The following is a 23211-nucleotide window of genomic DNA, read 5'->3' on the forward strand; positions in this document are numbered from 1 at the left end:
TGACCTATGTGCTCTCAAGCATCCTGGTTTGAATGATGCTTTAAGTTTCAAATCATTTCTATAATAAACTTTACCCCATATCTATTTTCATATTTTTTTTTATCTTTCAATTTTGCTTTTCTATCCCTTTTTCCGTTTTTTTTTTTATCATTACTAATGTACTTTCCATTGATTTATTGTATTATTGATGCAATGGTAATAACTATTTATTGCCTGTCATATTTGCTACACCATTTACTATATTTATTGTATAGAATTGTTTTGTACAATTAAAGGAATTTTATCTCTTTTGTACAAATCTGTGGTTGCATTATTTGACTGAACCTCACCGATAAATTGCCAACTATTTACACTCTGTGATTCGATTTAATCAGATGATTCATCATATCTTCATGCTTTGAATGCCTTTTTTCTATTAATATAGTATTGCACTCAATCTTTTTTCTCACCCTCTGGTTTGCTCCAAATCGGTTGCTCGCACGGACGCCCAGGGCACTCATCGATCGGCTTGCTAATCAATGATCCAACCGATTTGTCCCCCATTCGGCTCTGTCTCTATGCTTTGCCCCAGTTTATTTAGTTAACACCATTGGAGTTCCTGTGTGTTCTGGGTTTGGATGTGCGGACTTGATTTGCTACTTCCTGTATCCCTATACACCGGCTGTGTCCCCATTGTTTCATCTATTGAGGACACTGGACTTTCCAAGATGGCGGCCATGTTTGACGTGCTCAGCATCTATTTACACGTGCTGTCCATCACTCTGGGCGCATGCGCACTGGCATCCTCTTATGTCGGAGACTTGGCGGTGACATCAGATGCCGCCGAGTCGGAAGAGAACTATTAAACGGTGGTAACACGCCGCTACATTCTGCCAGAGACACTTTGTATGTGGGAGAGTTAACTTCTCTCCCGGGTCTTGTCTATTACGCTATTCCTTTCACACTGGTAAGTTCTACATATCCTGACTCTAGTGTTTAGATAAACAAACAGAGACTATTGGATCGTTTTTTTTTTTCAAATGATCACTAAGCTTTTGTTTTAGGTTCAGCTTGGGAGTGTTAACTAGTTAACCAGTTTGGTTCTTCCTTGTGATATTCACACAGATTGAGTTTTCGCTGTATTCAAACTCCTTTGAACAACTATAATTTTTGCTGATCAGTCTTTCTTATCAGCTGAACCATTCAAGTGTGAAATTGATTCAATTCACCTTATTCCCTTTAAAGGTAAGAAGTCTCTCTTGAATTCATGTCAGGGATGACATAGCACTTCTCTCCTGTAAGCGGAAGATCCGTGTACCCCCATTAGCCCTCCTCATTCTCCCAACCATATTATGTGGGAGTGTGACGAAGGCACTTATTCCCCTGAGAGAGATATTTATTCTCTTTCACGGGTAAATTGTGATTACTTGCAAAACATAATTTATACAATGTATCATCTAATCTCATATGTTTTTTGTTTACTCTTTACTCCAGAATTCACTGGTTTCTTTTCTATCTATTCATCTCTTCAGTCCACACAGGTTGATCTGCGCAGTCAGCTCTGCATAACAAAAAGTAAGTCAAAACTATCTGATCTATTGCCATGGCACCACTGAATATACTTTCCCTGAATGTTCAGGGAATAAATGTCCCTCAAAAAAGGACCAAAGCCTTCCGTACTTTCCATAACAAGAAGGCTCACATAGTATGCCTCCAAGAAACACACTTCACCAAAGATTCTACTCCAAAATATATTTCTCCTTTTTATCAACAAATTTACACGGCTTCTGCCTGTACCAAGCAAAGGGGAACTCTAATTGCATTTCACCGATCCACACCATTCACCTTATCAGAAATTAAAGACCCAGAAGGTAGATACCTGATACTCATGGGTTATATAATGGATACAGCAATCACGGTGATTTCCTACTACGCTCCTAACAAACAACCTACACCATTCCTCTCACATATATTACAAGTGATTAATACACACAAAATAGGAACAGTGATAATGTGTGGGGATTCGAACCAGGTCCTCCTCCCATTTCTAGATAAATCACCTTTTACACCATCCAAAATAACCTCTAGATTACCTTTTTCTCAACTTCTTTCCAAATACAATCTGGTAGATTCATGGAGAGAAAGTAACCCAATGAAAAAGAAATTGACTTATTTCTCGCACCCTCATCAAACCTTCACCAGAATAGATCATATTTTTCTAACAATAGGAATGATACCAGAAATTATTGCATCAGATATAATTCCGATTCCGTGGTCTGACCATAATGCAGTATACACTACTATAGCCTCAGCCATACCAAAAGCGCATGACCCAACGTGGTACTTACCGGACATAATGCTCAAACACCCACTACATCAGATGGCCATTGAACAAGCTTTAAAGGAATACATATCAATTAATAATACAACAGACATCTCCCCAATAACACTGTGGGAAGCTCATAAGCCTGTCTTGCGTGGTACAATACAAAGACAAATGGCACTATTTAAACGGGAACGCAAAAATCTAGCAAAAAAACTAGAACTCAATTTTAATGCAGCCTACATATCATTTCAAGATAATCCATCTCAGAGTACAAAATCTCATCTGGAAAAATCTAGATTGGAATACGATCTATTTCTCACTGAGTCAGTTGATAAATCCCTCAAACGCTCCAAACACAATTTCTACATGAATACAAACAAACCAGGTACATATTTGGCTCGGGCATTAAATTCAACTAACAAATCTTTCAAACCAATACGTTTGAAATTATCAAAAAATGTTTACACTTGTAATCCAGTTAAAATAGTCCATAAATTTCACTCACATCTCGCAACTTTATACAAGACAAACAATGAATTTAATCCTACAGAGGCTGAATCCTTTTTCTCAAAAATAACCTTACCTGAGTTATCTCAGAATCAAAAAAGCAGTTTGGATGAGCCTATAACTATAGATGAAGTTGCGAACGCCATAAAAGACCTAAAACTTAACAAAAGACCAGGCCCAGACGGCTACTCGGCTTTATACTATAAAACATTCTCAGAAATACTCTCTCCCATTCTCACTGAAACTTTTAACAAACTTCTAGATGGACATTCTTTTCGGCAAGAAACACTAATGGCAATTGTTTGTATGATCCCAAAACCCCTTTCTGATGATACTTCCTGTGTGAATTATCGGCCTATCTCTCTGTTAAACCTCGATATTAAATTATTAGCAAAAATAATAGCAAAACGCCTCAATAGCATTACAGGAAAATTAATACATAGAGATCAAGTAGGCTTCATGCCAAATAGACAGGCAGGCGATAATATACGCAGGGCAGTGTTATTGGCATATATTGCTAAAAAACGGAAAATCCCTTTATGTTTTCTATCTCTCGATATTAAGAGGGCATTTGACACAGTATCCTGGCAATATATGCAATATTCATTACAAAAATGGGGTTTTGGACCCCACTTTTTAACATGGATCAAAGCATTATATAATAAACCCAAAGCCTATATAAAATATGCTGGATACAAATCTGAAGCCTTTAATATCGAAAGAGGTACCCGACAGGGTTGCCCATTATCTCCCTTATTATTTGCCCTTATACTCAAACCCATGGCCCAATATATCAGAACAAACCAAACTATAACTGGCACTGAAGTAGGAGGTATTACACACAAATTATGTATATTTGCAGACGATATATTACTTTTTCTATCATCACCACAGGTCTGTGGTCCTAACTTAATACCAGCTCTTGATGGATTTGCAGCCCTATCCGGCCTTATGATTAATCCTAAGAAATGCCTAGTGCTTAATATTTCACTCACAAACATGGAATTGATCCCGGCTAGGGCTGCACTCCCATTCACATGGGCAGAAAAATCAATCCCATATCTTGGAATTCATTTAACAGCCTCTCATTCTGACTTATTCTCAACCAATTATCCTCCTGTATTAAGACAGATCACAAATCTAATAAAACAATGGTCGCAACTTCCTTTATCCTGGATGGGGAAGATTAATGCAATCAAAATGACTATTCTACCCAAATTGCTTTATCTATTCAGAGTCCTCCCTATTCCAATTCCTTCCTATTTTTTGAGAATAGTACAAAAAAGAGCAACTTCGTTTATATGGGGCTCTTCTAAACCACGTATACCTATACACACACTACATCTTCCCAAAAATAAAGGAGGCCTGGGATACCCTAATTTTACTAACTACTACAGAGCGGCACATTTGGCCAGTCTGTCCAAATACCATGCAAAACAGGAAATCCCATTATGGGTATTTATAGAGGCTTCAGAAAATGACCCTCTATTCATATCAAATTTATTATGGCTTGATCCTAAAGACCGCTTTAAAATTCATAATCCCATAACTAAACACTTCTTATCTCTCTGGGATAAACTAAAAACCAAATATCAGTTACAATCTCCACACAATCCTCTCCTTTCTTTTATCAGAAATCCGGCCTTTTTTCCGGCATGGATCTACCCAAATTCTTTTAAAGCTTGGACAACATCAGGCATTCAGACACTAAATGACTTCATAGCATCTAAATCATTCCTTTCATTCCCATCGCTTAGAGAAAAATATGATCTACCAAACTCTGAGATATTTAGATATCTCCAAATCAAAAATTTCTATACACCATTCCTAAAGGGGGATACACCATTATCCCAATTATCCATTTTTGAATCAATCTGTACAAAAGATCCATTTGCTAAAGGTACAATTTCATCACTTTATAATCAATTATATGGAGTACCAAATTTTAATAGACCCTCTTACGTTCAGAGGTGGGAGGAGGACCTGGGACGAACTTTAGAAGACACGGACTGGTCTAACATATGGCTCACATCTAAGTCATCTTCACCCAACATCTTAGCACTGGAGACAAATTATAAAGTCCTAACTCGCTGGTACCTTGTACCCGCTAGAGTGGCAAAATATTCACCTAATACCTCAGCTCTTTGTTTTCGAGGATGCCCAGAAATAGGCACATATTTACACATATGGTGGACGTGCCCAGTAATCCAAACCTTCTGGAAGGAAGTCTTCGTGATTGCATCTAAAATATTTAAAAAAATAATACAACCAGATCCATATTTAACTTTACTTAATCTAAAACCGGAATGGTTAACACTCTCTCAATTCAAACTTATGATCCAACTAATAACGGCTGCAAAACAAACAGTGGCCAAAGCATGGAAATCTCCTACATTGGTACTAGCAGAAACAATTCAAAGAATGAATAATACAATGTCCCATGCTAAGATGGTAGCCATCGATCAAAATCAAATTCCAAAATTTGAAAAACTTTGGCATCCTTGGATAAAACAACAGTTCCTGTCAAACTTCAATGACTCTGTCCTGTTGCCATGGTAACAGATTAAATGACTTACAGAGACACCCATTCTAAGGCTTCAAAGAGAACTAAAAAGAATAATAAACTGACGAGCGGGACAACCTTGTGGACCATACCTCTACCTTTCAACCCTTTTTCTTCTTTCTCTTTCCTTTTCTCCATCTTACGATTAAAGCTCATTATCAGAATTTATTTGACCTATATACACTCTACTTGTAAACAATATGTATAGTAGGTATAAATCATTTAAATACCTACAAAAGTAACTAAGGAAATGATATATATCTTTAATTTAGGTTTACGTGAACCCAATGTTTAATATTTGAAATTTCATGATATTTACCTATATAAACCCTACTGTAAAACAATGAGCTTACTTTATAGATCCTTGTAAACTTACTTTATGTATCTTTATAACATTGTATACTCAATAAACTTCTTTTGACAAGGAATTCATGTCAGGGAACACTCGTATTTAAATATCTGTTTACAGACCCTACTCTAACTTACATTCCTTTTGTTTTTCCCTCAGGAAAAGCCATCTTTATAGTTCTTTTCTGCAAGCACCGAAGGAGCGTGATCAGAATAAGGGGATGTCTTGTACACATATGGAACCTATATCTTTCCATCCATATTATCTATCGATTTAAAGCAGCTTTGGTCAGGTTCTGTTCTTTATGCATCCATGCATTTCTATGCCCTTCCATAATTCCATAATTTATTCCCTGTGCTTGTTCTATAAATCTAACTGTTACTGGGCACAACAATTATTTTGCTTGATTTCTTTTAGTGTTTCTTAAAGCCAGAAAGTTGCCATTTGAAATGCCTTTAGTTTTTGGCCATGTCTGTGATCTGCTTTTTTTCTACAACAATAAACAACTGAAGGAACATCCTCAGGGACTGGTGATTCCATAATTTTTGCCAGGGGTTGTATGTTGTGGTTAGTATTTTGAATTTAATTCGCTGGGTGATTGGGAGCCAGTGTAGGGATTGGAGGAGAGGGTTGGCAGACATTGACCAGTTGGTAAGGTGTATAAGTCTAGCAGCAGCATTCATGATAGACTGAAGAGGGGATAGCCTATGGAGAGGCAGGTCAATGAGAAGGGAGTTGCAACAGTCAAGGTGAGAGATAACAAGGGCGTGGATGAGGAGCTTGGTGGTTTCATTAAAAGGGGCAAATTTTAGAGATGTTATGGAGGTGAATTCTACAAACTTTTGACAATTGGATTTGAGGCTGAAATGACAAGTCAGAGTCTAGGATTACACCTAGTACCCAGGTGTGAGGGGAGGGACTGATAGTTGCATTGTTGATTTTGACGGAAAAGTCATGGAGAGGGGAACGGGCGGGGGGGAATATTAATAGCTTCATTTTAGAGAGATTTAGTTTAAGGTAGTGGTGCGACATCCATGCTAATATGTCAGTTAGTAAGTTAGTAATGCGAGAGGAGACTGAAGGAGTGAGGTGAGGAGTAGAAAGATAGATTTGGGTGTCATCACCGTATAAGTGGTATTGAAAGCCGTGGGCGGTTATCAAGTGACCAAGGGAGGAGGTGTAGATAGAGAAGAGAAGGGGTTCCAAGAACAGAGCCTTGGGGAACCCCCACAGAAAGGGGCAATGGAGAGGAGGAGACAGAGTTGTAGGTGACACTGAAGGAGCACTGTGATAGATAGGCAGAGAACCAGCATAGAGCAGAATCTCGGAGGCCAAGGGAATGTAGTTTATTGAGAAGGAGGGGGTGGTCAACAGTGTCAAAGGCGCAGAGAGGTCAAGTAGTAGGAGTATGAAGTACTGCTGTTGGTTTTAGCAGTTACTAAATCGTTAGTGAGTTTTAGTAAGGTAGTTTCCATGGAGTGCTGAGAGCGAAAGCCAGACTGTAAGGGGTCAAGAAGGTTATTTTCACTGAGGTATAAGCTAAGACAGTTGTAGACTAAGCGTTCTAGAAGTTTAGAGATGAATGGGAGCAATGAGATGGGTCTCACCGTGACCTATGAGTGGCTTAATTGATTCTTTCAAGAGACTAAGGTAAGGAGTGTTATCCTGATGACAGACGCGCACATGTATAGATTATATTCGTTGAACCTGTAAAACCATTCTAAGTCCAAAAATTAAAGTATTATGTATACGACATTGTGGTTGTAAACTGATTGCTGGTATAACTATAATCATTGTATGTATGTGTTTCTTTAATAGAAGGCTTGTACCGCTAAATGGACAGCATACCCTGAAGAAGCCCAACATATGGGTGAAACATGTTGGGAATTCTATCCGTTTATGCTGTATCCACAAATACCTATTGATCTGTACTTGCCAATTGCTGTATGTTTTAACAAAATATTTTTATTATTTTTTCTAAAATAAAAAACACTCTTACCTAATATAGTTGTTACTATTTTCACATTAAATCACACCCTGAAAATCCCATTTTTCCTTTTCCATATGGAACTAGAGAGAGTCCAGAGAAGGGCAACTAAATAAATATGGGAACTGGATGACCTCAACTATGAGGAACAACTACACGTGGTAAATGCATTCTCCCTGTAGAAGAGACGCTTGAGAGGAGATATGATAGCAATATACAAATATCTCAATGGGGATCCCAGCGCAAGAATGAAACTTTTCAGTCCCGTTATGGATTAGGGTATACACATTGGTTGATACAGTTCTTCATGTGAATTTACGGAAAGATCCATGGGAAGCACTTTTACATAAACCTATCGCTGATGTTACCCGTCGGGAATACACTCTAATTACTCATATGTTTATGGCGACAAAGCAAACCATAGCGCGGTCCTGGAAAACCCCTTTTCTTAGTTTCAAAGAGGTTAAAAATCGGGTTCATGGCATGCTCATCAATGTAAAATTGACGGTAATCCTTGAGGACAAGTATGACAAATTCCAACGGACTTGGCAACCCTGAATAGACCATTTCCCGCCTTCTCAAATGACCTCCCGATTTCTAAAATTGTGAGGTTCAAAGTGGTCCCGCCTCAAACCCCTGGGGCCTCCTTTTCCAATCCCCCCCCTCTCCCTTTCCCTCTATCTTTCTCTTTCTTCTCTGTTTCTTGTCTCTATGTGCTTTCTTCCTATTTTGCTGAGCTCCAGTAGGCTGTGACTGAACAGTGAAGGCTGTGGCTATATATTTTTTTTTTTTTTTTTTTTTACACCAGGCCTCCTGCTCATATCTCACAGTTAGGACACCAGGAGGTATGGATAATATGATATTGTTCTGATTGCCTGAATGGTGCCTTTTTGACAATTTTTGTGAACAATAGACTTCTATGTTTTAGACGTTCAACTTGCTCTTATAAATTGATGCTCTGCAAATCTTGCTTTATTTATGTTTGTTTATAGTATAAGGCTGCTGCCCCTCTCACTTTGTATTTGGGGAGCATTATTTGCACAAGATGTATTGGATTGATATTCTATGGCTACTCCTTGTTTTTATACCGTTTTTCTTTTTTTTTCCATATCTTTCTTATTGTATTGAAAACATTTCAATAAAATTTCAGTAAAATAAACTTTTCAGTCCCAGGGGATGTAAGACGATCTGGGGGCCACACGATGAGACTGGAAGAGAAGTGGTTTAACCTTAAGCTGCGTAGGGAGTTTCTCACTGTCAGGGAGGTAAGGATGTAGAGCTCTCTTCCACAATCAGTGGTGTCAGCAGGAAGTATGGATAGTTTCAAAAGACTCTCAGACGTGCACCTTGCCTTTATTCAACCTTACCAACAATGTAACTATTGTTCTGCTTGAAGCTTATGTCTTTGATAAATGTAACTAAATGATAACATTGGCAGGGTATTCTATAAGCCAAACTATGCAACTAATTTCTGATAAGGCAAACTTTGGCTGAAAACACTATTTCTCACAGAAAAGCTAGAACAATGGCTAGTGTTTTAGATGAGTTATGCATGAACATACTAAAAATGTGTACTCCTTGAATAAACTTGTATTATTTTTACTGGATGTAAAGCCATATTATACCTGCCCACTTGCTTGCCTATATCAGCTTGGAATAGATTTGGGAATACAACCCTGTATGTTCAAATCTGTACCCGGGTACCCGTGAAAGCATCCCAACACATGTGGTGTCACCATACTCAGGAGTAGCAGAATGTATTTTGGGGTGTCATTATAGCTATGTACATGTGTTATAAATATCATATAAACTGACAAATTGGGGTAAAAAAAAAATAAAAATAAAGTTTTCATTTTCTTTCTACATTTTCCAAAAACTTGTGGAAAAAATGCCTCATAGAATGGGGTGTCTGCTTTCCAAAATGGGGTCATTTTGTGGGCGTTTCCATTGTCCTGGTGCTCCAGGGCCTTCAAAAATGTGATAGGTAGTCAGGAAATTAAATGTATACTTTGTCCCTAGAATGCCTGGAGGTGCTACTTAGATGTCGGCCCTCTGTATGTGGCCAGGCTGCATAAAGTTGGGCTTTTATATGTGGCCAGGCTGTGAAAGTGTCTCACACATGTGGTATCGCCATACTCAGGACGAGTAGCAAAATGTGTTTTGGGGTGTAATTGCAAGTATGCCTATGCCATGTGTGAGAAACAACGTGTTAATATGACAATTTTGTGTAAAAAAAATAATAACAACAATTTCTTCATTTTCCCAAGAATTCTGGGAAAAAATTACAACTTCAAAAACCTTACCATTTCTCTTACTAAATACCTTGGATTGTTTACTTTCCAAAAAGGGGTCATTTGGGGGTATTTGTACTGTCCTGACATTTCAGGGCCTTAAGAAATGAGATAGACAGTCACTACATCAGGAATGATACATTTTCAATGATACTTAGCATAGCTTGTATACTCTATAACTTTCACACAGACTAAATAATATACCCTAATTTGGGTTACTTTTACCAAAGATATGTAGCAGTATACATTTTGAACCACATTTATGAAGAAAAATTACTTATTTGCAAAATTTTATAATAGTAACTAAAAAAAAAGTTTTTTTTTTCTCAAGATTTTCGCTCTTTTTTTGCTTATATCGCAAAAAATAAAAAATCCAGTGGCAATTACCACCAAAAGAAAGCTCTATTTGTGTGAAAAAAAATGATAAAAATTTGTATGGGTTACAGTGTAGCATGACTGAGTAATTGTCAGAGTGTGAGAGCGCTGAAAGTTGAAAATTGGTCTGGGCAGGAAGGGGGTAAAAGTGCCCTGTATTAAAGTGGTAAAGCATCCCTGTTCTCACCACACACCGTTTCCTCAGCAGTGTGCACATCACCTCTAGGGTCTGCATTACTTTAACTTCTGTCACACATTTAGTTTAGAAGTCAGCAAATACTCGGAATTGTACCTTTATAAGTAGAGCTCCTAAATATTGGCATAAAATAAACAGCATATACAGAAACACATGTACATATATGGCTATATTTATATTTTTGATGCATCTAGATCATAGAGATCGAGTCTATAGGTTTTTCTTTAATTTGATCAATGTATGGCTTTTTTATAAGGAAGAAGCAGGATTTTTTTTTTGTCTTTTTATCAGTTAAAGCCCAAATCTGGGCTTAAAGTCCAGTGCCCCCCCCCCACCACCCACACACACCCACACACACACACCCACACACATCCACACCCACACATCTCCCTACAAGGGTAAATACTTGCCTTACTTCTTTCTTCAGCAGTCTCCCTCCATATGTGCGACTGGTCCTCTCTGAGGCATTTTGGGCAATGGTCCAAAGCTTTCTTCCTCACTTACGATGTGGACTAATAGTCCAAGGGGATGCTCACAGCCCAGAGCATTAGGCAGAAGTGGAGAGCACCAGAGAACGTTGGCACAAGGAATACAGTAATAGTCTTTTTCCTCTACCCTCTAAAGGGCTCCATTTCAAGAATTTTTACAGGAATTGGGGTTTAAAGTGGTAGTAAACTGTTTATGTTTTACCTACAGGTAAGCCTATGATAAAGCTTCGTTTTAAGGCAAGTTTCACATATTGTGCTAGTATAGGATACATACTAGCACATTATGCCCTTAACTTGCAGGGGGAAATTTTTTTTTTTTTTTTTTTACAGTTTACTACTGCTTTAAGGTATTCTAGATATCAAGAAACAGGTTTCAGGCAATACCTTTGACACTTCTAAACTTCTTAAAATTATTTAAAATCCATACCTTTCTTCCAGCAGCTTTGTTTCGGATTCCTTTTGATCTAATTTAGATTTTAGTGAAACTACAGTATCATTCTTCTTTTGTAAGGCAGTTTCTGCTTCCTAAACAAACAAAAAAAAAAGTGTTATTTGGCACATGGAACATTACTGCGGTGTGTGATTGTTGTTTGCATCATAAAAAACACGATTATGACTTTGGAGGAACTTAGCTTAGTGAGACTGCGAAAAAGCGAAGGCCCTATGCTTTATATAGATTTAATCTTTTTTGTTCAGGGTGGATCAAAGCAGCTATGTTGCATTTTCAATACAGGCACTGCAAAGTGTATAGCCTCTTTAGATATTGATAAATAAAAATGGAAAAGTGCCGCGCTTAGGACAAATATAAAGGTTGCTGCCTCCCCAACCCCCCCCCTGTAAATAGAGCTCTTAGAGAATAGAAAAACAGAAAAAGGGGTTAATGGTGTTTGGATTTTATGCACTATGTATATATAGAGGTTCGCTCCTAATTCTTTTGGATTTATGTAATTAACTGGTTGAATTTATTATTTAGTTTATTTCACAGTATCCCTGGCCATCCTTTAGGTACTGGTTTAATATTATTTATTATCCATTGCTGCTGGTAGGACTTAGATCTCCAGTGCAGGCTCAGCTTTTCGGCTTTGGGCTGAGAGCTTTGTCTACACACAGGTGGATCATTATACTCACTAACACCCTTGGGAAAGGGCTAGGTGGTTTATCCTACCAGTGTGATTTAATAATTTCTTTAAGTTGCTCTAAACGACTAAAGAGTGACTTAGGAGATCATCCTTCAGCATACAGGTAGGGCCATTAACCCCTTTTTCTGTTTTTCTATTCTCTTTAGATATTGGAAAGGTTCTCCTATAAAAGAAATGTTTTTGTTTTTTTTAACGACTTCCCGACCAACTGCCGCACTGCGGCAGGTTGGCTCCCCTGCGCGAGCCGTCATAACTATACGTCGGCTTGCGGTGTGCCGATGCTCGTGGCCGACGGTCGCGATGACCGCCGGCCACGAGAAATCGTGACCAGGAGACACAGGACAGGGACGAGTGTGTGTAAACACACACTTCCCTGTTCTGTTCTGATAGGAACACACGATCTGTCACTTCTATTAGCTAGGAACCGCGATCCGTCATTTCCTCTAGTCAGTCCCCTCCCCCTTCAGTTAGAATCACCTCCCAGGGAACACAGTTAACCCCTAGATCGCCCCCTAGTGTTATCCCCTTCACTGCCAGTGACATTTTTACAGTAATCAATGAATTTTTATAGCATTGATCACTGTATTAATGCCAATGGTCCCAAAAATGTGTCAAAATTGTCCGATGTGTCCGCCATAATGTCACAGTCATGATAAAAAATGCAGATCGCTGCCATCATTACTAGTAAAAAAAAAATAAAATAATAAAAATGCTATAAATCTATCCCCTATTTTGTAGACGCTATAACTTTTGTGCAAACCAATCAATAGACGCTTATTGCGTTTTTTTTACCAAAAAATATGTAGAATACATATCGGCCTAAACTAAGAAAAAAATTATCTTTTTTTAAAAAAAATGGGGATATTTATTATAGCAAAAAGTACAAAATAATGCGTTTTTTTTCAAAATTGTCGCTCTGTTTTTGTCTATAGCGCAAAAAATAAAAACCGCAGAGGCGATCAAATACCACCAAAAGAAAGCTCTATTTGTGGGAAAAAAGGACATCAATTTTGTTTGGGTGCAACGTCGCAGGACCACGCAATTGTCAGTTAAAGCGACGCAGTGCCGAATCGCAAAAAGTGCTCTGGTCAGGAAGAGGGTAAATTCTTCTGGGGCTGAAGTGGTTAATCAAGGTATACTTACTTTGACTTTTTGGCACGTTTGAAGATTAATAGATTTTACATCATCCAACTGTTTCCGTAGAATTATTAGAGTATCTTGTTTTTCATGGATATCTTTTTCAAGCAGTTTCATGGCCATTTCCATTTCTGTCTTTATTGCAAGCTGAAGTTCGAGTTCTTTTTCTTGTTCCTAACAAAATCAGGAAAAATCATTATAATTTTTAATATATACGTACAGTATTTCAGTGTATTACACCATTTTAAAAAAAAGATTGCAAAGTTGGATATCCTCCAGCTGCATACTGAATTCTGCTAACATGGGATGTTCTCTCTAACACCTACTGGGCAGCTCTATATACTGTACCTAGAGTTACAGGTTTTATATATTTGATAACTTCTAGTTTAATTTGCAATATAGATGACTGAAAATGCTTGCAACACACATTAATTGCAAACAAAAAACTTGAGTACATTAAGTTCACCAATGGTTTATCATCCAAGCTTTATTATGAAGAAGGAGAATGACCCATTGATTCCCAAGTGCAAATGTACAGTGCCTTGCAAAAGTATCCACCCCCCCCCCCATCTTGGATTTTTACCTACTTTGTTACATTACAGCCTTTAGTTCAATGTTTTTTTAATCTGAATTATATGTGATGGAACAGAACACAATAGTTTAAGCTGGTGAAGTAAAATATATACATAAAACTATTCTTCAGATAAAAAAGCTCTGGTGCAACCAATTACCTTCAGAATTCACATAATTAGTGAAATGATGAGGCTGCAACACCTAAGTAAGAGGCACCACTAACCAAACACTGCCATGAAGACCAAGGAACTCTCCAAACAAGTAAGGGACAATGTTGTTGAGAAGTACAAGTCAAGGTTAAGTTATAAAAAATATCCAAATCATTGATGATCCCTAGGAGCACCATCAAATCTATCATAACCGAATGGAAAGAACATGGCACAACAGCAAACCTGACAAGAGACGGCCGCACACCAAAACTCACAGACCAGGCAAGGTGGGCATTAATCAGAGAGGCAGCACAGAGACCTAAGGTAACCCTGGAGAAGCTGCAGAGTTCCACAGCAGAGACTGGAGTATCTGTACATAAGACGATTGCTGCATAGAGTTGGGCTTTATGGGCAGAAGAAACCCATTACTTTCAGCAAAAAACAAAATGGCACGTTTTGACTTTGCGAAAAGGCATGTGGGAGACTCCCAAAATGTATTGAGGAAGGTGCTCTGGTCTGATGAGACTAAAATTGAACTTTCTGGCCATCAAAGAAAACGCTATGTCTGGTGCAAACCCAACACATCACCCAAAGAACACCATCCCCACAGTGAAACGTGGTGGCAGCATCATGCTGTGGGGATGATTTTCAGCAGTCTGGGAAACTGGCCAGAGTTGAGGGAAAGATGGATGGTGCTAAATACAGGGATATTGTTCAGCAAAACCTGTACCACTCTGTGTGTGATTTGAGGCTAGGATGGAGATTAACCTTCCAGCAGGACAATGACCTAACCTTCCAGCAGGACAATGACCCCAAACACACTGCTAAAGCAACACTTGAGTGGCTTAAGGGAAAACATGTAAATGTGTTGGAATGGCCTAGTCAAAGCCCAGACCTCAATCCAATAGAAAATCTGTGGTCAGACTTAAAGATTGCTGTTCACAAGCACAAACCATCCAACTTGAAGGAGCTGGAGCAGTTTTGTAAGGAGGAATGGGCAAAAATCCCTGTGGTAAGATGTGGCAAGCTCATAGAGACTTATCTAAAGCGACTTGGAGCTGTGATAGCCGCAAAAGGTGGCTCTACAAAGTATTGACTTTAGGGGGGTGACTAGTTAGGCACATTGACTTTTTCTGGTATTTTGTCCTATTTGTTGTTTGCTTCACAATAAAAACAAAAATAAAAAAATCTTCAAAGTTGTGGGCATGTTCTGTAAATTAAATGATGCAAATCCTCAAACAATCCATGTTAATTCCAGGTTGTGAGGCAACAAAACACAAAAAAGGCGAAGGCGGTGAATACTTTTGCAAGGCACTGTAAGTGTTGCGGGGCATATAAAACACATGTATGTTTTGCATCTAAATGCTGAGGATGAGCAGATTCAGCAAGCATTGGGCAATCTCTGAGCTACTGGAGCTTTTAAAACCAACATCTTCCAAGCTCTATTTAAAGTGGAGTTTCACCCAAAAGTGGAACTTCCGCTTTAAGCACTCCTCTCCCCCTGACAGGCCACATTTGGCATGTAATTTGGGGGGGGGGGGGGGGGAGTGGGTACCTAGTTTTGACAGGTACCCAGTTCCCACTTCTTACTCTGGTCGCCTCGCCGCCTAGGGGACTCCTCTTCTCCCCCTCCCCTCTCTGCAATCTTCTGGGGCACGTCACAGGAGATTACCTGGCCACCAAGTACAGTTCGACATGCGCATGCACAGTGCACACCCGGTTCTGAAGCCACAAGATGTCACAGCTGGGTGCCCACACTTGCAATGCCGGTGCCGTGGAGAGGAGCGAGGCTTCGAGGGCTCGTATCGCTGGACTGTAGGACAGGTGACTGTCTGTTTATTAAAAGTCAGCAGCTACACTTTTTGTAGCTGCTGACTTTTAATAAACTTACAAAGGAGTGGAAATCTGATTTGAACAACACCAATGCATGTAATATATAAGCTAAAGTATATAACAAAAGATGTAAAGCACTGATGCACATCGTAGCCTTCTGAACACTGTAGCGAAGTGTAATGAACACTTCTTCATTTTGGATAGAGCAAGGGAGGGTTATAACCCCGTCAGATTTTTTTTTCCATCTGTGTCCCATTGCGGAGATTTCCCTTTACTTCCTCTCCCATAGCCAAACAGGAAGTGAAAGGAAATCCCTGCAAATTAAGAAAATTCCTTGGGGACCCCAAGGTCACCTGAACTAGTGTCCCGATAGGAAGATTTCCCCTCTATTACTTTTCTGGGGAAAACTCAAAAAGTGGGATTCTCTTTTTTATTTTCACTGTCAATGATAATGGTAAACAGAGCAAATGGACAGGGTGAATCTCCCTAACAGGCGCCCAGGCAGCAATAAAAACCAACAGATGTTCTAATCACTTTCCACTCTATCTAAAACAGAAAAAAAAAGTAGTTTTGCCTTTAGTTATACTTTAACCACTTGCCGACCGAGAATGGCACGGCAGATCAAAACAACGTTATGGAACGTTGCTTCGCCCTGTGGCCACTAGGGGCGCGCGCCCGCTGCTCGCCCCCAGAGCCAATGTGAGTGCCCGGCGGTCACCATCACCACCGGGCTTCTGCGATCGCTGGTGACACACCGAGAACCGGGATCATCTCCCCTAGACAGTCCCCTCCCCCCTTCCGTTAGAACACAGAGAGGGAACACAATTAACCCCTTGATTGCCCTAGTGGTAACCCCTTCCCTGCCAGTGACATTTTTACAGTAATCGGTGCATTTTATAGCACTGATCGCTGTCTGAATGCCAATGGTCCCAAAAACGTGTCAAAAGTGTCCGATGCATCCGCCATAATGTTGCAGTCCTAATAAAAATCGCAGATCGCCGCCATTACTAGTAAAGAAAAAATTAATAAAAATGCCATAAAACTATCCCCTATTTTGTAGACGCTATAACTTTTGTGCAAACCAATCAATATACGCTTACTGCAATTTTTTTACCAAAAATATGTAGAAGAATACATATGGGCCTAAATTGGGGGAAAAAAATAGTTTTTTTATATATTTTTGGGGGATATTTAATATAGAAAAAAGTAAAAAATATTGCTTTTTGTTTATAGCGAAAATAATAAAAAACGCAGAGGTCATCAAATACCACCAAAAGAAAGCTTTATTTGTGGGGAAAAAAAAGGACGTCAACTTTGTTTGGGTGCAATATCGCACGACTGCGCAATTGTCAGTTAAAGCGATGCAGTGCCGAATCGCAAAAAGTGCTCTGGTCAGGAAGGGGGTAAAATCTTCCGGGGCTGAAGCGGTTAAACATCTTTAGCAGCTACAATGCTAATTTTCTCTCTTTAATACAAACTAACATTTTGTCTATACGCAACGTACTTGCTAACAAAATTTTATGATATTTAGGTCACTTACCAGTCGGGCTTGTTTTTCAGCTTTCAGTTGCTTCCAAATTTCATTGTACATTTCATCCAGTCCTTGACGTGACTGTCTATAAGTTTCCAATTCAACTTTTGTATCCTGAAGGCTTACCTGTAGGACAAAAAGTTACTGTTAAAAATGACCCCTACTCTACAACTTTGCAAAAGATAAACAAATCCCATTTGCTATATAAGTTGCAAGGATCCAAGATACTTGTAGATAACTAACACACTGTTCATTCCTCAACAATCCATACTGTCATCTTGTGTCTTCTAAACACAGATACTAAAGTAGAGTATAATCAACAGAACTGATGCTGGAGGACAAGTGTGTTGCTACAGTTATTATAAAATACAATACAAAAACACCCCAGAAAAGATACACATAAGCCCAACTAAAAAATATCCTCTAATAGTACTTTATGCAAAAGAATTCACATCACCTGCCTGAGCTCCTCCATCTAACACATATCACCCTCTGTTGGACTCTCTGCACCTGGAAGATTAATCTCAACAGAGAGCGAAGGTCAGGAGCATGACATGATTTCTTTGGAATAGACTACTAAGTAGAGGATATTGGAGTGAGGCATATGTATGATTCTTGAAGTAAATGTTTGTTGGTGAGTAGAGATCAGTGACAGAGCTGGTACTTGGAGGTGGAAAGATGAGATTGCAGAGACCTAGAGAAGAGCACTGAGGGATTGTGATTGAATGATGCAAAATAATACATCTAATACATCTGACACAAACACAATAAAAAAAGCCAAAATTAGTATATGGTAGCCACTGTTACCAGGAAGCCATATGCAAAGTTTTGTCAGTTTCACAAAATCATGGCAGCTACAGTCTAAAACTGAGTTGTAACAATACATGCAGCACAGAGCCAGTGTGATCTGGATGGGACTAGTAGATCTTCTCTTCTGTTTTTTGGGGGAAGCAACACTAGAGACCAATAATTTTGAGTGTGGGCTGTTTAGGAGACATTCTTCCCACTGACTACCAGTTTTAATAGGGCACCTCTCCTCCTGACTGATGTGAAGACACAATTTTATAATCTTTTTATTGTAATTTATCATTTTAAATTAATTTGCAAATGCCAAATGAATCAGGGCAATAAGAAGTGCAATTTTAATATTTTCTATTGTATAATTACTTTTTGTATTAATAAAGAAAAACTTTTGAATATTTTCTGGTCTGTCCTCAAAATCAAGAGGGGTATGCTGTGCCTTGAGCACTAGGCCTTCTTTGTTTGTAAGCTCTCTGAGCTCTCTGAACTCTGTCACTAAATAAAATGGTTAGCTTACAGTCCTGTTTACACCTGATTTTGCTCTGCTTTGCTTTGGCTGTGCTTCAAAAATTATACCCCTTGTAGCTTCAGTTGCGTTTCAAAGCCTCCATAGAAGTCTATGGCAAAGCTCGCTTGAAGACCCACTGATGCCCCACCAACGCCTCATCGAAGCCCCACCAAAGCCTCATCGAAGCCCCACCAAAGCACCAAGCAAAAGCAGGCGTAAACAGGACTGTAACTAACCATTTTATTTAGTGACAGGGGCTTTGACTGGCATTCAGAGAGCTTTAACAAAGCATGTCTAAAGCCTTGTTTTGAAGCAAGTGTAAACTAGCCCTTAAAGTGGATGTAAACACTCACATATACGCAGTGAAGTGAACAGCCTCAGATGATACACAGAGATGAAACACATCTCCCTACATAAGTTTTACATGTATATCTGCTGTCTTCAGATTTCTAGACTCTTTAGAATGTGCATATGTTGTTAGAAATTTTTCTTCCTGTTTAAGCAGTGGAAGGGGAGTCAGGGCATACACTGTGTATTGGAGGAAAGCCCCCCCCCCCCTCCACATAGGCATAGGAATGAAGAAACATGCAGAGCTGTGAACAGACAATCTCTCTGCTAATCTGTCTCTAAGTTACCTCCTCGATACAAATTTTCAGCTGCTTTTATCTTCTGCGTCGGAGAGCTCATCATGAAGTTATCATGCTAATAACTGAGAAACGGAGTAACAGACAGACACAGAACTTAGGGCTTTTGAGAGAGATAAGAAAACACTACAGATTTATGTGCCCAGGTCAGATTTCATGAATGGGGGTTTACATCCACCTTAAGTTTGCTGAACCACATACTTCTCATTCAAACTATGTTTTGACTTAATTTGGGTAAAATAAGGATACATGTACCTATAGCTTTTATATCTAATTAAATCAGTATTACTCTATTATTATCCTATTCTCTATCAAAAAGAATAAAAAACAAAGAGCAAGAAGAAGAAAGCAGGGGATAGTGGTGTTTCGTGTTTTGTGTTTTCATGTTTTGTTGCCTCACAACCTGGAATTAACATGGATTGTTTGAGGATTTACATCATTTAATTTACAGAACATGCCCACAACTTTGAAGATTTTTTTTTTTTTTTTATTGTGAAGCAAACAACAAATAGGACAAAATACCAGAAAAAGTCAACGTGCATAACTATTTACCCCCGGAAAGTCAATACTTTGTCGAGCCACCTTTTGCGGCTATCACAGCTCCAAGTCGCTTTGGATAAGTCTCTATAAGCTTGCCACATCTTACCACTGGGATTTTTGCCCATTCCCCCTTGAAGGAGCTGGAGCAGTTTTGCAAGTTGGATGGTTTGCGCTTGTGAACAGCAATCTTTAAATCTGACCACAGATTTTCTATTGGATTGAGGTCTGGGTTTTGTCTAGGACATTCCAACACATTTACATGTTTCCCGTTAAGTCACTCAAGTGTTGCTTTAGCAGTGTGTTTGGGGTCATTGTCCTGCTGGAACCTCTGCCCCAGCCTCAAATCACACACAGAGTGGTACAGGTTTTGCTCAAGAATATCCCTGTATTTAGCATCATCCATCTTTCCCTCAACTCTGACCAGTTTCCCAGTCCTGACTGCTGAAAAACATCCCCACAGCATAATGCTGCCACCACCATGTTTCACTGTGGGGATGGTGTTCTTTGGGTGATGTGATGTTTGTGCCTGACATAGCATTTTCTTTGATCACCAAAAAGTTCAATTTTAGTCTCATCAGACCAGAGCACTTTCCTCCATACATTTTGGAAGTCTCCCACATGCCTTTTCGCAAACTCAAAATGTGCATTTTGTTTTTTGCTGAAAGTAATGGCTTTCTTCTGGCCACTCTGCCATAATGCCCAACTCTATGGAGTGTACGGCTTATTGTCGTCCTATGTACAGATACTCCAGTCTCTGCTATGGAACTCTGCAGCTCCTCCAGGGTTACCTTAAGTCTCTGTGCTGCCTCTCTGATTAGCAGACTCCTTGCCGGGTCCATGAGTTTTGGTGTGTGGCCGTCTCTTGGCAGGTTTGCTATTGTGCCATGTTCTTTCCATTCTTTATGATAGATTTGATGGTGCTCCTCGGGATCATCAAAGATTTGGATATTTTTTTTTCTAACCTATCCCTGACTTGTATTTCTCAACAACATTGTCCCTTACTTGTTTGGAGAGTTCCTTGGTCTTCATGGCAGTGTTAGTGATGACCCTTGCTTAGGTGTTGCAGCCTCTGGGGCCTTTCAAAAAGGTGTATATATGTAATGACAGATCATGTGATGCTTAGATTGCACACAGGTGGACATCATTTCACTAATTATGTGACTTCTGAAGGTAATTGGTTGCACCAGAACTTTTTAAATATAATTTTCTAATTTTACTTCACCAACTTAGACTATTGTGTTCTGCTCCATCACATATAAATCAGATTAAAAAACACATTGAACTAAAGGTTGTAATGTAACAAAATAGGTAAAAAGCCAAGGGGGGTGAATACTTTTGGCACTTTAGGCACTGTAGATATTTGGATTTTAACTGTTTTTATAATTTTATTGAACACTAGTATTCAAATGTTTGCAATTACCCAGAAATATTCAGGTTTTTTTTTTTTTAACATATTTTTATTCACTAAGGTATTCATAAGTTATTCATAAATGAAAGTCAACATAATGACGCCATAAGTTTATTTTATTTCATATGTTCATATGACTGTTCTGTCAACTTACATTTTTCAAAGATATGTCTTGGCTATATTTTTAAATTAACTTACAAAGCCATAGACATCAGGGAGTTTGCTTTATTCTGTGGCTAGCTAATGCACCAAGTCAACTACAATGTGCAAGGTTATGACATTTTTCACCACACAATATGTCCCAGGAGGTAGAGTTTTTACCACTGCAAGTAGTTCCTGAGTAATTGAACACTGTAAAGTTTGTGCTCCCAAACTTCGTAAACAGAGTTCCTGCTTCAAGCAGATTAAGTGAGAACATAAATTTTAAATCAGACACAGCTCTCAAATCCACTGATATGTGATTAACTTGAGCATTATGACATAAGTGTTATTTGGTGTTACAATGAAGTTCATCATCACTTCCCATAAATATGGTTTTGTGGATAAAGCAATTTCTCACCTTTGGTTTCCCTCCTGGTTTGGCTTCCCTCCGTGTTTGGAGAGTGTATTAACTGGCTTTGTTTTCAATATACAAAGCCTGAGATAAGCCAATATTCTGGAAATATTTGCAAACTACAAAAAGTCCTGGATTAGGTTATGAAATATAAAATATGTAGATTGGGTACAGTGCAAATTTAATGATTTCAGTTACTAGTGGGTTATGACCATGTGACCATTCTGGCTGATGCAACTGAGAACTTAGAGGAAACCTTTACCAAAGGAAATTCTCCTTCCAAGACTACAAGCTGCCTATGCTTTCAGCGTTACTAACTACAAGCAAACATGTAGACTAAAAAGGCAAAAATGTTGACATGCATTTCGGCTGAGTGAACAAAAAGGTATTTAAAGGCAAAGTTAACTTTTGTAACATGTTACATACATATTTAAGGTGTAACATAACATTATTCCTTCACAGCTACATGCCTATGTTCCTTACAACCCTCTTCAATCATGTTCAAAAAGAGGCTAGGAAATGTGGTTTTTCATAATCAACTCACACAGTGGCATTATTACTGAAAAAATATTTAAAGATATCCAGGTATGAATAGTTACACTGGTCCAGTTTGGCTTCAGTGTTGGTTCCATTACTTTTTAATTTATTTATAAATGATATAGGGTCTGGGATTAAAAGTACCATTTCAGTGTTTACTGATGACACCAAGCTATGCAGTGGAATAACATCCTTCCAGGATGTCTCCAACATACAAGCCAACCTCAATGCACTGTTTCATTGGGCAACTGTGTGGCAATTAAGGTTTAATGTTGACAAATGTTAAGTTGTGCATTTGGGGGCTAAAAACATGTATGCATCATACATAAAAAAAGAACAGCTGGGGGAGTAATTGGTGGAGAAGGAGCTGGGTGTTCTGGTAGATCATAAGTTTAATAATAGCATGCAACGCCAAGCTGCAGTTCCCAAAGTGAGCAAAATTATTTCTTGTATTAAAGTAGAACTATAGGCAAAACTTTTTTTTCCATTTTGGATAGAGTAAGGGAGGGTTATAAGCCCTGTCAGTTTTTTTTCACCATCTGTGTCCCATTACAGAGATTTCCCTTCACTTCCTGTCCCATAGCCAAACAGGGAATTCTTTGGGGACACATCACCTAGGTCACCAGAACTAGTGCTACCATTGAAAGATTTGCTCTCTATTGCTTTTCTGACGACAACCCAAAATTTGGCATTCTCTTTTAATGATCATGGTAAACAGAACAAACATAGAGGGTGAATCTCCTTATCAGAGGCACAGAAAGCAATAACAACTGACAGGCACTCTATCCAAACTGTAG

At 38.8% G+C, this 23211-nt stretch overlaps 1 protein-coding gene across 3 annotated transcripts in view; it reads right to left on the reverse strand.

The window, feature by feature from the left end:
- RUFY1 (RUN and FYVE domain containing 1) overlaps window positions 1-23211 on the reverse strand; it is a 288027-nt gene that overhangs the window by 51312 nt on the left and 213504 nt on the right. For 2 of the 3 annotated variants that reach the window (XM_073620729.1, XM_073620727.1), the window contains exons 11-13: window positions 17433-17549; window positions 13344-13511; window positions 11489-11586 (exon numbers count right to left, since the gene is read on the reverse strand). In XM_073620729.1, the coding sequence (XP_073476830.1) occupies window positions 11489-11586; window positions 13344-13511; window positions 17433-17549 (383 nt within the window). The remainder of the gene's footprint in view (window positions 1-11488; window positions 11587-13343; window positions 13512-17432; window positions 17550-23211) is intronic. The other variant, XM_073620730.1, reaches the window with a different exon arrangement.

The sequence above is a fragment of the Aquarana catesbeiana genome, linkage group LG03 (assembly GCF_042186555.1).
Source record: "Aquarana catesbeiana isolate 2022-GZ linkage group LG03, ASM4218655v1, whole genome shotgun sequence".
Lineage (NCBI taxonomy): Eukaryota > Metazoa > Chordata > Amphibia > Anura > Ranidae > Aquarana > Aquarana catesbeiana.